Source organism: Fusarium phalaenopsidis (assembly GCF_050370095.1).
Source record: "Fusarium phalaenopsidis strain FUZ10S chromosome Unknown contig_32288, whole genome shotgun sequence".
Lineage (NCBI taxonomy): Eukaryota > Fungi > Ascomycota > Sordariomycetes > Hypocreales > Nectriaceae > Fusarium > Fusarium phalaenopsidis.
Genome location: NW_028145412.1, coordinates 671,665 through 687,728, shown reverse-complemented (window position 1 = coordinate 687,728; position 16,064 = coordinate 671,665). Strand labels below are relative to the sequence as shown.

The 16,064-nt window shown below is 50.1% G+C and overlaps 6 protein-coding genes across 6 annotated transcripts; 2 read left to right on the top strand and 4 right to left on the bottom strand.

Annotated features, from left to right (window-relative positions):
* Positions 1-272: 272 nt before the first annotated feature.
* LRP88_03779 (uncharacterized protein) lies at positions 273-1,757 on the top strand (the record flags this gene model as incomplete). The annotated part of the gene is made up of 5 exons (XM_083240389.1): positions 273-425; positions 485-555; positions 647-942; positions 1,005-1,099; positions 1,161-1,757. The coding sequence occupies 5 exons, from the start codon at positions 273-275 to the stop codon at positions 1,755-1,757; spliced, it is 1,212 nt and encodes a 403-aa protein (XP_083103679.1).
* A 346-nt stretch (positions 1,758-2,103) lies between these two features.
* Positions 2,104-3,582, bottom strand: LRP88_03778 (uncharacterized protein; the record flags this gene model as incomplete). Its single annotated transcript, XM_083240388.1, has 1 exon — positions 2,104-3,582. One exon carries the CDS (start codon positions 3,580-3,582, stop codon positions 2,104-2,106), a length of 1,479 nt encoding a protein of 492 aa, XP_083103678.1.
* A 1,096-nt stretch (positions 3,583-4,678) lies between these two features.
* Positions 4,679-6,392, bottom strand: LRP88_03777 (uncharacterized protein; the record flags this gene model as incomplete). Its single annotated transcript, XM_083240387.1, has 3 exons — positions 4,679-5,834; positions 5,884-6,059; positions 6,288-6,392. 3 exons carry the CDS (start codon positions 6,390-6,392, stop codon positions 4,679-4,681), a joined length of 1,437 nt encoding a protein of 478 aa, XP_083103677.1.
* A 1,737-nt stretch (positions 6,393-8,129) lies between these two features.
* Positions 8,130-10,132, top strand: LRP88_03776 (trichothecene efflux pump; the record flags this gene model as incomplete). Its single annotated transcript, XM_083240386.1, has 5 exons — positions 8,130-8,279; positions 8,436-8,554; positions 8,608-9,461; positions 9,510-9,971; positions 10,032-10,132. 5 exons carry the CDS (start codon positions 8,130-8,132, stop codon positions 10,130-10,132), a joined length of 1,686 nt encoding a protein of 561 aa, XP_083103676.1.
* Positions 10,133-10,236: 104 nt separating this feature from the next.
* Positions 10,237-11,709, bottom strand: LRP88_03775 (S-adenosyl-L-methionine-dependent methyltransferase; the record flags this gene model as incomplete). The annotated part of the gene is made up of 9 exons (XM_083240385.1): positions 10,237-10,473; positions 10,532-10,886; positions 10,944-11,000; positions 11,057-11,214; positions 11,265-11,309; positions 11,358-11,364; positions 11,430-11,483; positions 11,540-11,577; positions 11,626-11,709. The coding sequence occupies 9 exons, from the start codon at positions 11,707-11,709 to the stop codon at positions 10,237-10,239; spliced, it is 1,035 nt and encodes a 344-aa protein (XP_083103675.1).
* Positions 11,710-13,891: 2,182 nt separating this feature from the next.
* On the bottom strand, positions 13,892-15,401 carry LRP88_03774 (uncharacterized protein; the record flags this gene model as incomplete). The annotated part of the gene is made up of 6 exons (XM_083240384.1): positions 13,892-14,438; positions 14,489-14,592; positions 14,652-14,811; positions 14,859-14,881; positions 14,936-15,006; positions 15,251-15,401. The coding sequence occupies 6 exons, from the start codon at positions 15,399-15,401 to the stop codon at positions 13,892-13,894; spliced, it is 1,056 nt and encodes a 351-aa protein (XP_083103674.1).
* Positions 15,402-16,064: the final 663 nt, after the last annotated feature.

Genomic DNA, 16,064 nt, shown 5'->3' with positions numbered 1-16,064 from the left:
TTACTTGGCGATGGCAGTTGGGGGGATATCAACGCGGCGCGGGTAACGGCAGTGCAATCTCTCCACAGTCAATGGTAGGCGAGCCCATTTACCGAATTCAATCCTTGTCCCGGAAATCTTGTCGTTGCTGCCCAGGCACCTTTAAAGAAGGATGCCATGTCCCACGCCCGGCCAGTCTCGTAGACAAAGTTTGTGATGACTGACAACGCCGTCATTTCCTGTCATTCTGTCTTTTCCTTTGTTTCGTAAAGTTCAGCCGCTCGACCGTCAGCATGGCCCTGGACCCTTTGACAGCCTTTACGGTCGAGGCTTGGACGTATTTGGGGCTTAGTCTCATTGTCGTGGCCATTCGCTTCGGTGCTCGATGGCGTTGGATGGGTCTTGGAGGATTGGCTCCCGATGACTACCTTATGGTTCTAGCTGGAGTGAGTTGTTAACCTTCGACCACGTGGGTGATATTCTCAGCACTAACGACCTTGGCAAGCTTCTGTTTACGGCAGAAACTGCGACAGCACATTTCGTTGGAGCTTACTGGCAAGGACTGGCCAACAATGCGTAAGCCCTTGCCCCAAAGCAGCATTCGATTCACAACACCCTCAGCAGAGGATATAAACGTATTAGGAAGCTAACTCATCTTGTTATCCAGCATGACGGACGAACAACGTGCAGCCCTCGACCCCGACAGCGACGAATATTACCGACGAGTCCATGGATCGCAGACGCAGCTATTCGGTTGGCTTGTGTATACGGTGCTGCTCTGGTGCCTCAAGCTATGCTGGCTCTTCTTCTTCAAGCGCCTCGGAGATGGCGTCGACAACATGACGCTCAAGATCAACATTGGCTTTGCAATTGTCGGGGTGACCTTCTTTGGAACCTTTTTCACCATTCTATGTTCATGCTGGCCCATCTACAAGAAGTGGCAGATCTACCCTGATCCTGGAAGTGCGTGTATTCAGAGTCTTGGGACACCGATGAGACTTTTGCTGACATGTATATCATCTTAGATACTTGTTATCCTGCCGTCTCGCACGTCCAGGCTTGGACCCTGATCTGGACAAACTTAAGCACTGACCTGTACATTATGTCTATCCCTCTGCCGGTAAGAGAATTTGATCCGCCTCTCTTATCAACTGTCTCGGGATACTAACGCATCTCTTTAGATGGTCTGGAACGCCAACATTCCCAGAGCAAAGAAGATTGCTCTCATCATCATCTTCTGTGGTGGTCTCATCACAGCAGTCTTTGGAGGTCTTCGATGCGGCTACGTTCTCCAAGGTGGTGTAGAAGGTCCCCAGCGAGCTGGAGAGTGGTCCTGCCGCGAATCTTTCGTGGCTATGGTTGTGACTAACCTCCCTGTTCTCACACCTTTAATCCAGCGTGGTGTAAGACGTGCCCGTATAGGATATTCTGGGTATAACGGATCTGGGTCTGCCGGCACTCCTGGCGTCAGTAAGGGCAGTAGTCGTTTCCAGCTCACGACTATAGGTGGCAAGGGAAGAAAGAAGGCCGCCTTTAAGCATCCTCTTTCGTTGCCCGGGGAAACTTTTTATGAACGATACGGCTCCGAGGAAGAGATTGTCGAAGGAGGTCAGAACCCGGCCAGCGCGACAAGCGCAGACTCGGACCCATATAGAAAGAACGATGGCAAAAGTGGCGAGGAAATTGTTGTGACGACGCAGTGGAATGTCGAGCATCAGGAGTCGAAACGCCATGAAGTGGACAGGGAGAGTAAGAAATCTGTTACAGCCGGCTACTGAGTCATCGAGGCATATAATAAAAAAGAATAGAATAATAACAGCGGTAGACCGACCAATGGATAATATTAGGCCAGACCAGGTCAGCTACAGTGTGACAAGAGGCGAGATGGGTTCCATGATTTGATTATCCTACACCTTGAGGGAGTGATAGCTGATGGTCAATTAATTTGCGAAGCCTGAGATCATGTCATTCACAGAGCCAAAGCATCAGATTGTGTCTAACGATAGGAACCAATGAGCACAGAGATAATAGGATCCAAGGGTAGATATAATTGAAATACATTCTTGTTGGGATATCATTATCTAAATGTTGACAAATTAAAAGAATCGAAGCATCGATCAGCCCTCACCACCTCTTGAAAACGGCACGACGACCCGGGATGTGTGCTAGGGTCTCGTTGGCCTTCCATCCTCCCCCTGGAACAATCACGATTGGGATGGGCTCAGGTTCAGCCTTTTCGTGACTCTCCTCCTGCTGCATTTTATGCTCCGGCACAGGAGCGGGCTCATGCTCAGGCATAGCTTCAGGTTCAGGTTCATGCTCGGGCATGGGTTGGGGTTCATGCTCAGGCATGGGCTCAGGCTCGTGCTCAGGCATAGGTTCGGGCTCATGTTCGGGCATAGGCTCAGGGACATGTTCAGGAGCAGGTTCAGCCTGGCCGGGATGCTCGACAACCGGCTCATGGACCGGCGCCTCCTCAGCCGGCATTTCATGTTCAGCAGCAGGGGCTGTCACTGTGTGGATAGCCGTAACGTGTACCGTCTCTGCGGCTCCGTGCTCCGTGACTGTGTGGACCACAGTAACATGAACAGGCTTCTCAACTTCGACAGTATGAACCACTTCGACTGGCTTCTCAACTTCGACAGTGTGAACAACCTGCACAGGCTTCTCCACGACAGAGGTGTGGATAACTGTTACTGGCACCTCGACAGGTTTCTCAACCTCGACGGTGTGGACAACTTGGACAGGCTTCTCGACCTCGACCACAGACGTGTGGATGACGGTCACTGGCTTTTCCACTTCAACCGGCTTCTCGACTTCGACTGTATGAACAACTTGAACGGGCTTCTCCACAACAGAGGTATGAATCACCGTGACGGGCTTTTCAACTGGCTTTTCAACCTCGACTGTGTGCACAACCTGAACAGGCTTCTCAACTTCCACCACGGATGTGTGGATCACAGTAACTGGCTTCTCGACCTCTTTGTGGACAATCGACGTCTCGACCACAGTGACGGGTTTTTCGACTTCTTTGTGAACGATTGAAGTTTCCGTAACCTTGACCTCCTTCTCTTTCTCGACCACAGAAGTGTGAATGACCGTGACAAGCTTCTCGACTTCGTGGTTCACCACTGACGTGTGGATGACAGTAACGGGTTTTTCCACTTCATTGTTGACAACGGAAGTGTGAATGATGGTGACCAACTTCTCGATAGGCTTCTCGACGACGACTTCTTCCACCTTGGTCTCAATCTGATGCTTGACCTCGGTTTCTGTCACGTGGATGGTCTCTGGGTGTAATGTGACGTGGACCGTCTCTGTCACGTGCTGGATCTCAGGAGGGAGTGTGACGTGAACAGTCACGATCTCGTGAACAGTGACCTGTATTGGCTCACAGCCAGCAGCTGGTTCATGGGCCGATGGGGCTGGCTCATGCTCTGGTTGCACTGGCTCATGGACTGGTTGAGCGGGTTCATGAACTGGCTGTGCGGGTTCATGAGCAGGAGCTTCGCGGCCTTCTGTCGTATTTGGCGTGAAGAATGAAGGAGAGGCTGTGGCAAGGCCAGCAAAGAGCACCAGGCTGCCGACTTTCGAGAAGATCATGTCTAGCTGGCGACTAGGTCGTCAATGGGAAGGATCGTAAAGGGAATGCGGTTGGATCGCGATGTAGATTAGGAAATAATGGGCGATACCAGATCGCAAGAGAAAAGAACGAAGGATTAAGAAAAAAAAAATATTATTGCGGTAGAAAGGAATGAGACACACAACTTGTTGAGAGAGGGGATGAAGATCAGACTTGGAACCGGCGGGAAGTGCCAGGTTTTACTCTCCAAGTGACATGTGCCAGACGACACGAGGAGCGGCTGTTCCTGATACTAGAACAATGATGAGACGCCTCTCAGCTCGGTAAAGGCGATCCGCGCCATATTTTTTCTTCGTCCTGATCCATCGCCGTGACTCTTGGCTCGGAACTAGCTGTGCCGCAGCGCACTGAGACAATGGTAGTGTTTGGCAGATCTGATTCTCAACTCGGTTGTGCCTCTTGGCTCTCGTAACCTGGCAGCCCCATTGTCTGATCCCGTAAAATGTAACCCTTTCATCCGGTAAGGCGTTGCTATTAAGCTTCAATCAAGCTTAAGTCAATATGGGGCTTGTGAGTGGAAACTTGATGAGTTGTTTCATGTCGGCTTGGCAGGGGTCGGCAAAAGGGCGACCCGACCGTTCTCACGACCTCTTAAGGCGGGATGGTCGTGAACCGGCCTCGGTCATGTTTCAGCCTCACAGTTTCTACCTGTTTCAGGTATCAACTCCTTTGTAAGCGGTCTCGAGTTACCAAGATGAAGATGCAGCCAAGAAATCTGACTTGACGTCGTCTACGTACAAGAAGATCTCACGTCGCCGGCTTATCGCGTCAGTTGAAGTCCCCGAGTCAGGGGTTGCAGTTGTGTCAGAAGTTCTGAGCAAGCCGGGAAGCAATGCAGGGCGCTTTTTTGAAGCGATGTGGTATTTACCAAGGCATTCACAGGCAAGTTACATTGCACTGCCTACTTGCGTTTCAGTCGCATCTTGCTGATTCTGACCATCATGCACTTTCACAATACGGGGAAGAATGCTCGCCATTGATCCGATTGAACTGCGAGTCAAAGAAGTACTTATTTCAAGGTAACGTGGTGCATCACAAAATATCCACAACAGTTTCTCACTCATCCACAGGCTTGATGTCCAAGAGAAGACGTCGCCCCTTGGGCTGAACCGCCCATAGATCCTTCATGTGCATGTCATCTGGCTTCATCTCCTTGCTCAATCTGAAGTCAAGACGCCTCACCAAGCGGGGAACCGCGAGGTAAAGTTTCGTCTTTGCGAGTGTCTGTCCCATGCAGTTTCTTGACCCTACACTGTAGGGTGTCAAGGCGGCGTTGGCATCATCGAGATTGATGCCCCGGCTCATCTCGTGGCCCTCAAGCCAGCGCTCTGGGATGAATTCATCCGGCCTGGTGAAGAGTACTGGGTCTCGGTGATGCACATAGTTCTGCATGCCAACGATGGTTCCAGGGGGAAGAGTAACGTCGGTGCCAGTGACCTCAAGTGGCTCGCCTAGAATGCGTGGCAGAGTTGACATTATGGCCGGATACACCCGATACGTCTCCTTGATGACCGCTGAAAGGTAAGGCAAGGCCATGAGTTCTGGCAAAGAGTCACCAGCTCCCTTGAGCTCTTCTCGTAGTGTCTCTTGAATTCGTCTTCCCTGAGGAAGCGCCAGAGCATAGGTCAAGTAGATAAAGGTGTGTCCGCTTACGCCGCTGCCGGCGAGAAGGATACCCATGGCTTCTTCCAAGGCCTCGCGAAAGTGGTACTTTCGTCCAATGTGTTTATTGTTTGCCTCGAGAAGAGGAGCTACACCGAATTGCCTTTTGTCGCCAGAGTCTCGTTCTTGACTTTGGTAGTACTTCAACATACCAATAGTAAGCCTCTCCCACTCACCAAATGCCCGGTATGCATGCCCAAGAATACCAGGTAGCCTGGTCTTGAACCTGAATGTCGGAAGCCAAGGGAAGAGGATGTTGGCAAAGAACGTAGGAGGGCTTGACTCGAGCGCTTCAAGCATGTGGATCGTCTGGCTTGGATCTTCAGGAATATCGGCATCTACAAGAAGCTTGCATATAATTTCGAGGCCCCATGCTCCAAATAGGTCGTAGGCATTGGCGGTATTTGTTGGAGAGTCCGAGGCAGACTTGAGGAGCCGATCGATGAGAACATCCGTCCTCTGCAAAATGCTGGAAGCGTGCAAAGCAATTTCTTGCTGAGAATAGGTCTTTGCTTGAAGCTTTCGGCGTGAGGAATGGTCTGCAGCGTTGCTTGAACTAGTTAGCAGATGTGATGAACCAATGTGAACGGCGTACACACGTAACGGAAAAGACATTCCCGTGCCCAAGGAAAGAAAAGGGCGAGTAGAACTTGGGATCCTTCAGAGCTTGCTTGTTTGTATATATTCGTCGATACATTCTCCAGTCGGATAGCGAGACCTCGTTGGGCCCAACACGAATGATAGGGCCATATCTCTCGTGCAGGCGTCGCAAGACCTGCAAGATATTGGCTGTTAGTATGCAAAGAGTACTTTGTACTGATAACTCACGTAGGCTCGGTCGCATTTAAAGGTGGATGGAACGAAATACAGGTTGGTTATTCTTGCTAGAAAGGGACCGGGGACGCGGCGAAGAGGATGCAGCAAGAGCCGATAACCGTACTTGAGAAATAATCAGCCGAACCCTTGGCTTGAAAGCGTCTGAGCAGTCGATTTTGTAGCTTACTTCAAATCCTGCGATAACCAGTAAAACGGAGATGATTAGTGTAGAAACCGTGTATAGGGTTGCCTCCTGGGCGTGCTGGGTGACGATCTTGACGACGAACGGCATGGTGTCGGGACGAAGGGGCATTGAAGAGACGTTGTTTTCAGTATCAAATTGCTACTCGATCTCAAGAACAAGACTTTCTAGGGTCGTAGAGCAATAAATGGGATACCTACCTCGTTCTTTTGTGGCAATCATCCTACTCGTTGTCTCAACGTTGCAGCCAATGCCATCACTTTCGGGTACCACACTGGTCACTCAGAATGAGATCCTCTATTTCAAGCACGTCCTTTTCCTATCCAGAATATCAAAACTTAGTCAACTCTCTCTTGTGTTCCCCTGTGTTCAATTGCTGAATGATTTTGCGTACTAAATCCACTCTGGGCTTAATAGTCGTCATTCATCGCCCACTCAACCTCCATAGCTTAAGAAACGGCCTGAAGGCTGAAAGAATCTAATATCCAGTGAACAGGACCATCAAGATGATCCATCTTAAGAGCTGGACAGAATGCAAGAATGGCCACATTGAGTTAGTGCTCCAAGCTCCAACCCCGCGTTTCGGTTCATGGCCTCCGGTCGGTCGGCCCCAGATCCGGAGATTGTGGAGCCGGCCCTGCGTCGTTGCCCTTTGCTCTAACCGAGATGAGGTGATTTGAGCGATCTATATCTAAATCCTGGATTCTGATGGGTCTGGAAACATCATTTTCATCATCGCTACCTTGCTAAGTTGATGTGACCACCCTGCTGGACGAAGCAGGACCTGACTGGACCCTGTCTGTGGTGGAGGTGAAGTCTGACTGCAATCCTTCGAGTCTTGCATGACTTCGTGCCAAAAAAAATGAAAATAATAAAAAAAAATAAATAAATAAAAAACAGCTGGCTCCTGCAAAAGAGACCCGTGGAATTCGACACGTATTGACAAGATGCAGCTTGGCGAGAAGTCGATGTTGGTGCCAAGTATTACCAATGTGGTAATGTGGTCTCCGCAGCTCTAGGTTGGCTCAGCTCCCTCACTCAAGTTAGTGGAGGGCCCGTAACAAGGATTCGGAGCCTAGCAAGCGAACCAGTTCAGTTAGTTTGAGTAAAAATGGCAAAGACAAAGGCAGGTCTGGGGCTTTATCATGTCCCGACTGATCTGAGGAGGCTCTCGACTTCCCAATGTGAAGCGCATCAGCAGTCTCAGGCCTAGGCCCAGCCACGATTAGCTAGTGGGAGTTTTGGTATTGCTCCTTTCTTGAATAAGAATAGCCAACTGTACTTTTTATGGGTAGCTCGTTGGCTAAAACGCGGGGCCAAGCTCCCTTTCAACTGTGGTCCCGAAAGGGCTGTAGTGACCAACGTCGAGAACAAATGAAGGGACTCGCCCACTCGGGTCAAAAACTGGCAATTTCTCTTGGCTGTTGACTCTTCTGGGTCTTTCATGTCTGTTCAAATGCCGCTGTAGGACATGTCATCGGCCCCCATTCCATTTCATTTGATGGCTGGACGGTTGGGATTTGACACTTTACAAGGGACCCTGTGATGGGTGGCTCGGCAGAGCTCGATAGAGCGAGCCCATTGTCTAATGGGAAGTCTTGTAAGGCATCCCCCGCGTTGGCTTATCTGATACCCCACCGGCAGTTCAGGCGAGGTTCCAAGCCCTCGGCTCCCTGGCTGTCTGGCTATATGAAGCCTTGCCAATCCCCATCCCTGAGATGAGATTTGCAAGCTTCTTTTCATCAACACGGCCAGCATCCAGCTATTAAGGAGGTGTCATCATTCCAAACTTGTCTTGTGCATCAGTAATCGCCCCTTGTTTACAACATGGCTCCTGACGGAATAAACCCCGAAAAGAGCCCTGTGACGAGCGAGAAGCCCGACAGTGAGGGACAGACCATGCATCTCGACAATGTCCCATCAGAAGATGGAGACAACTATGAGGGACTCACAGCAACATGTGTCATCGTCTATCTTGTAAGTAAGCCTAATCACGGCAGCTTGTGTAGTACTGACACAACAGGCCATTCTCGCGGTTGGTTTTGCCGAGATGATGGTCATTGTTTCTTCAGGCAACGTGCGATACCCAGAACGAACACTTCTATAGATGTTTACTAAAATTCAGTGACATAGCTCGCACGAAGCATGGTTGCCGATATTGGCGGCAGCGACAAAACCCAGTGGATATCACAGTCTGTTCCTATTGTCAACCTTGCTCTAGGTGCTCCAGTTGCCCAGGCTGCTGATTATTGGTACGGTACTTCTTCTCTTGATTCTTTACAACAAGCTGACTTTTTAAAAACAGGGGTCGGAAATGGTTCCTGGTCATCTCTTGCGCCTTTGCCGTCGTTGGCAGTGTCATCGTCTCTCGAGCCACCAACATTGACATGGCATTAGCCGGTAACGCTCTCGCCAGTATCTCCACGTCTGCACAGCCCCTCCTCTTCGCCGTCGCCTCCGAGATCCTGCCTCGACGATATCGTCCCGCTGCTCAAGGCGGTGTCACTGGCATCTTTGCCGTTGCTGCCATCGTCGCTCTCATGATGGGTAGCGCCGTGACAAAGGACAATCCCTCCGGGTGGCGTATCGTATGGTACTTTAACACTGGCCTGTTTCTCTTCACGGCTCTCGTCGTCATGTTCCTGTATAACCCCCCTCCACGGCCAGAGCAGGTCAACTTTACACTGAGAGAGAAGCTCAGGAAACTCGATTGGGTCGGCATCATCATGCTTCCTGTCGCCGTTACTGTCCTTTGCATTGGGCTCACCTGGTCTGAGAATCCCTTCCCGTGGAGCAACGCTCACGTCGTCGCTCCTTTCGTCATCGGCATCGTTCTTGTCATTATTCTTACTCTTTACGAAGTCTTCGTGAAGAAAGACGGTCTCTTCCACCATGAACTCTTCAACCACGACCGAAATGCTTCCATCGCATTGTTCTTGATCTTTGTTGAGGGAATGGCCTTCTTCGTGGCCAACTCATATGTGCCACTGGAGATGTCGGTTCTGTTCGAGACAAATCCGGTCTTGGTCTGCCTCAACTTCTCCATCGTCTTTATCGGAGCTGTTGCTGGTAGCGTCATTGCTTCTATCTATTGCTCATGGAGTAGGCAGTTGAGATGGCCGTTGGTTGTGTCCTACATTGGATTTGTCATCTTCTACGGTAAGAGATCTCCCTGGTACCAGATACATACATGCTAAGGGCATACAGCAACAATGATGTCGGTCGGATTTGGCGATGGAAAGAATATCTGGGGCTTCAACATCTTCCTCGGTCTCGGTTTCGGCGGCTGCTTGACATGCATCGTCGTCGCAGCGCAGTTCAGTGCTCCGCCTGAGCTCCTTTCCATCAGCAGCGGTGCCCTTATCACTGCCCGATCCGCTGGTGCATCAATCTGCTTTGCGATTTGCAACGCCATCTTCAACTCGCAGATCACAAAGAACCTTCCCAAGGATATTGCCAAAGCCGTCCTTCCTCTCGGCCTCCCCACGGAGTCTCTCGGGCCGTTCATTCAAGCCTTGAACGACCATAACGATAGCGCCTTTGCTAGCATCGAGGGCGTCACTCCGCAAATCACTCAAGCCGGTGCCCATGGCCTGCAACAGGCCTACCTCACGTCGCTCCGTCCTCTTCATGGCTTTGGCCTTGCACTGTCTGCAATTGCTGTCATCGGTAAGCACGAAACAATGCTAGGTTCCTAGCACAACTTGACAAGACTAACACAATGAATAGCTTCTTTCTTCATCATTGATCCTAAGCGTGACTTTAATATGAATGTTGATGCACCACTCGATGCGCCCAAGGAGCTCCACAAGAAGCAAGTCAATGCTTGAGCACTGTTATGGATATGGGTCGCCTTGACGATGGTATCTAGATAGCAAATACATCGCAACTGAAACATACTGCTTTTGCTAGACGTGAAAGACTATTTACAACTCTACTGCTCAGGCTTCCTGCCCCAAACAAAGTGCACCGGGAGGTAGAGGTGAATAGATGGATCTTGAAGCTCCTTCTTGACCTTGGCCATAAACACTCGAATCTCATCGATGTTCCAGCCGAGGACCTGGCTGAAGAGCTGGGGTGTGTATGAGTCGACAACTTGCAATTCTTGAATCGATTGATATCTTCCGATTTCCTTGAGCTTGGGGTCTTTGGGCCACGCGCCAATAGGCAGCTAAGTAGGTTAGCAAGGCAATTCGGGTCAATGCATTTCCTGAGGAGTTGATATGTACCTTGCGCACTTCGTGCTTGACGTCCACAAATCCGGCCTCAATCACCTTATCCTTCCAGCTAGGCGCGCTGTTCAATGGCTTGCCAAACTTTACGCTGGCGTCCCTCAGGGTCTGCATCCACTGCTGTGCATTGGTGGCCTTCTCGAGGGTGCCGTCGTCAGAGACAAAGCGAGCCTCGACGCCCTGGAACTCGATGTATCCGTTGGGTACTAGAGACTTGAAGACCCTTTGGAAGAGGAGGAGGTCGTCAGATATGCATCCTTCCAGCTCTCGGCCGTGGATGAAGTCGAATTGCTTCTTGTAAACCCAGTCATCTTCAAAGTCGTCAACTTCGAAGACACAGTTTGGGGGTGTCCTAGCCAAGGTATTAGTAGGATATAGACCGGTAGGTATTTATGGGTACAGCACGCACCATTGGGGCTGGATGGGGCTGAGATCGGTTCCGATCACTTCTGCTGATTGGTGTTCACTGAGTTGCACGGGTCAGCTGGATAGCCCTTAACTAATCCAATACCTAAAGCTTACTCTGCGGCGTCCATCGCCCAGATACCTGTGCCGGTTCCCAGATCGAGGATGCGCTGAGGACTCTTGCCAATGGGAGCAAGGTGGAGTTTCCCATCAAGTAGGAGACTGTAAATGTGGTGAACCAGGTCCATTCGGTCCTGTTCCTCTTCATCGTTTGGCTGTCGCAAAACGTTAGTTTTAGCTAGTAAGGAATTACTAGAGGATTTACCAAGATATAAGTGCCTTCACGGAACGCATGATAGCGGCGTCCATTCTATAGCATCGTCAGTATCCTGCAGACAGTTCTTGTGATTCTCCAAACCTCGTATCTAAGTAATACCATTCAAAGTCAGAAATCTGGTTGTTCATAGGGGAATGCTAATGGAATACTCACCTGTAGTTGTAAATGCTCGATTTCAGGGAGGAGAGATAGCTAGAGCTTCCCTCTCTATTGGGAGAGGTAAGTCAAACAAGTTGAAGAAAATGAAAGCTCATGAAACTCACGAGCCATCAATAACAGAGTCGGCCTCTTCTAGAGTATCCTGATAGTGGGTTAGGAACATTATCGAGGTGTCATCCATGTAACTCACATCTACTTCCAAATGGGCCTCGTGCTGCGGCTCCGCCGCGATGGCTGGAGCGACAGCCGACTCTTCAGTTTGTTGACTAGCCATAATTCACGTAATTCGCGTCGTCTGAGGCAATTTCCAGAGTGCGGGAATAAGAACAATATTTATCGTCCAGATGACCGGAATGCTTTTAAAAATACGTTGCATCTTTTTCCCCGCTCTGCGCGTCACACGTTTAATGGGCTCAACTCTCTGCACATCTTTTACCAAGACCAGTTGGAACGCGAGCCGGTTGTCCGTATGACCCAGTCCAAGCTCTGCAAGCCAACTGTTTTGGCAAAGGGTTCCACCGAAAGCTCCGCAAAGAATGGAACCTCTCCCTTGCTCTTTGCAAGCTGTCAACCTGACATTGCGAGCTCGGGTGTAACCATGTGTGTTACGCGGCATACAGTTCTCACTTCCATGCGCAACCGGGAATAATCTGACACATTCCGAGCCAATAGCTGAAAAGAATGGCATGCTTTTTCCCTTGAACTGGTGTTCCGTTTGCGAGATAGACTACGAGTCAAGGTCTCACCGCTGTGGGGGTGAAGCGGGGGCCATGGAAATCCTTGACGTCGTCAGCGCCAGCGACCAACCACAAGGAATCTATGTCTTGGCTAGATATAAAAGACTGGTTTTAGACTTGGAAAATTTTTCAGATAAAGTTTCCCAATTCGGAGAAGGGATTTATTGAGATTGTTAGCCCTGGTGACGGCTCTTTGCCTAAGGGAAATGGGTCGCCAAGGTTTCTCGAGTCATGGTTCAAACGCGTCAAATCTAACAAAGAGAATTAATGCTGTATGAGCATAAGTATCCGAGACCAAAAGTGACCAGAACTGTGACTTATGCTATAATAGTGGCCTGTAAAGCCAACTATATATTCTCGTACAGGCTGTTTTGGAATGTGGTGTATAGTTAGCCATTAGGTGTTGACATGGCGACTTTTTACCTTCTATTGGCTACATGCGTTCACTCGTCGTCGAACCTGAGCCATCAGGATCGCCGCTCGTATTGGTCAGCCAATCAATAGAGTTTCCCGCAACTGGTATTGATTTGCCTCGAGACGTGTCTGAATCCAAGAGGCTATAGTGAAAAATCAAAGACGCATTGGGCAGTCTTCGAGTAGATCGTCACTTGTCATAACAGTTTTAAACTCCAGAGTGCTGGAGGTCCATCCTTATCTCAAGCTCCACACTTTCTACCGCGATAAGCATGTTCCCAAATGGAGGCGTCAGTCTTAGCAATTACGGCCCGCTCAGTGGCGTTGACTTAATCTCAGCCTCGTAACTGCCGGCACAATTCCATCTCGATCAAATTCCTCCTCCACGTATAATTTGGTTCTACATGGTAATGAACAGCATTGAAGTTTATCTCACTTGTATTACATAGCATGTTGAGCTGAATGGATTCCTTCCCAAAGATATTGCATGTTCATTTCAAAGAAGACCGCCACTAAACTAAATCGGTCCATCATGGACAAACAGTACTCATCGCGCAGCAGCACTTGCGATACACGTATTCATTAATATAGAACCCTGCTAATCCATTCAATATTATACGGTTACGAATATCCGTAAAAGACAATAACTATGTTCGGCAAAGCAGAAAGAAGACAAATGTTGAGCGACCATGTTCGCCGAACTACTCTATTGCACAGGCGGAACCTTCGGAATGTGGGACGTGGCTGAGACACAGCCAATAGGCGAATGAAGAAACGCCCGACTCATGATTCAGCCTCCAGCACGGCACGGCACATTCAACGGGTGTGGCGTATTTATCCGCCATGGAGAAAATAATTACCGTTATCATTCTACGGAGCCGATGAAATACGCATCCAACACTGGCCCATGACCTTAGAGTTCAATAGTCTCTCAACTCTTGTTTTCCCTCCCGAGTGTCTTAATCCAAGCTACGTAAAGCTCCCGGTCAGCCACAACTGCGCTGGCAGGGAGTTGAGACAATAGCCGAGGCTTCGACTCGCGGGAAGTCGGAACACTCTTGGTTCCGCCCTCGTGACGGTCTCTCGAAGCGGCAATTGTTCCATGGATTCCCCACCTGGCCACGGGACACCTTCTACATGCGGCGTAGTACTGAAACCCACCCGTATGTACGGACCGAGAGCTTGGACAACGGGACGCGGTGGAATCGATCGGTTCCTTCGGCAGAGCGGAACCAGCGGAGAAGAAAAGGAGAATTTTGATGCATAGACGAGATTGACAAAAGCAAAGAATAATTATTTGTGTGCCTACCGCATCATTTTGCGCTGTGAGGCGCTGAACACGGCATCAGCAGAATTCCCATCATCAGATGCCTCATGCTTGCTACTCGTGACGTGAATATCAGTTTTACGCATAATACCTGGCACATCATCTGCCGAGCCCAAAACACCATCAGAACTGTCTCCATCTCTCTGGTCGACACCACTCCCCAGGGCCTGGATACCACTTCGACGCGACAGATTCTTGCGCCAGTTCGATTGCAGAGCGTACCCCGAATCTCCTCCCTTGGACCTGCTCCGGCTTCGACTTCCCACTCTGGATTGCTCATTGAAGTATCTCACTAGCGGAGCGAGGGTGGGGACCGAGGCCACGATGATGCCGAGGTTGTTTTCCACCGTCGACCACATGATGAGTGGGCCTGAGTCGATGAGGTTTGAGAGAGATTTGATGGTTTGTATACGGACGATCTGGATGACGGAAATGAATGTGCCCATGGCGAAAAGGCCGAGGAGGACCGTCTTCTTTCGATTCGGAATTTGTAGCTTCATGAGCGTCGGGAAGGGAACGAGCATGCTAAGATATTGTAAGCATGGGGCCTAAAGGCAGAGGTCGAGACATCTTACACTACCACGTCAAAGACCATGGTGATGGAGGCCATGGCGGTATACATGGGTACTCCGTCGATACAAGATCCTCCGGTGACGCTGGCATCCCACTGCTTGCGGACCTAAATGCGCATCGTCTTTAGCAAGGTGAACGGACTTGTCAGTAACAAAATGCACTCACGGGCGTGCACAGATTGACCTGGGCCATCAAGAAGGAAAAATGAAACAGGGTGCAGGCGACTGCGACAACCACAGTTGCCTTGTACCAAAAGCCTGCAGCCATGAAGCGCAGGTAGCTCAAGAGAAGGCTGAGCTTGAATCCAAGAATGCTCGAAATGTAGCTATCGCGGGATGAGTATTCGATCGACGACGAGGCGTGGCATCTTACAAAGGTGCACCGATGAATTGTAACTGCAAGTGGTGAGTATCCGTTCCGTAACACCGTGATAGAGGCAAGTGTCTTACCAAAAGAAAGTTGTAGTAGTTTTCTTGAGGCATGTCTTTAAGGTTCTTGAGTCCGAGACCGTACTTCGTTTCTGTTCTCCTTAGCCATGCTGTTCTTGGCAAACCTTCAAAGGCTGATGTCTTACGGATGATCGTCACAATTGCGAACCCACAGCTGGCAAACTGATCGACGAAGAGCCTCAGTCAGCAGGGATTCAAACGAACCAAGATCACGGTTCTTACCCATGTTGCAATAATGATCCAGTCATCTGGATTCCCCGAAGGATCAGCGTCAGCCCAGGGTCTCCCACGTGTAAGACGGGATTTTCTGCATACCTGCTCCGAAAGCTTTTACCATGAAGCCTCTGACGTAAACGCGCATAATAACCACAAGAAGAGCGACGGCCGTGAACACAATGGCCAAGGATGAAATCTGGGGGCCAGAGGTGGGAGCATCCTCTGGCGCATTGTATGTCCACCCAGCCATGGCTGCCGTGTGAAAGAAAGAGGCACTCGACGAAAAGAATGAAGGAAATAAAAAAGTATGGGAAGAAAGGGTTACGACGAGGGAAATAAACGAGCGCAGAAAGGCGTCTTCGTGCTGCTGTCACTCTACCAAAGGGGTGCATCAATGGTGCGGCTCTGGGCGAGAAGCCACAAAGTAACGCAATTCAGGGCAGCTGCCGCAAGAGCTCCATCCAGACTGCAGAGTCCCCTTCGGTGAATGAAACCATTCTAGAACTGCTCGCCACTACTCGGCATTTGATAAGCCACCCGAGTCCATCACAAAGCAAACGTCATATGGTTCGAGGCATGGTCCCCTCGTGGCCCCCAAGAAAGATCCAATCTCCGGTAGTTGCTGCATGTGAAAGGGAGACCCGACAGACCGGGTAGGAATCCGTATTCCAGATGTCAAAAGAGGCCAATGACGATGGGTCCCAAGGTTCTTGGCCAGGGGTCTTTTCTAGTCTCGGGTCGGTGACAGGCCCGAATATCGTTAGCCAAGAAAACGGACCCCGTCGTGTTAGTGACATCTCTAACTTCCGCGTCAACACAATAGGGCGACGCTAACAGATAGAATTTCCTAATGCGCTCTCTTGCAGACGGAGATACAGGTGAGCCTAGGGTACGGCTCCCTGTTCGAACTGAC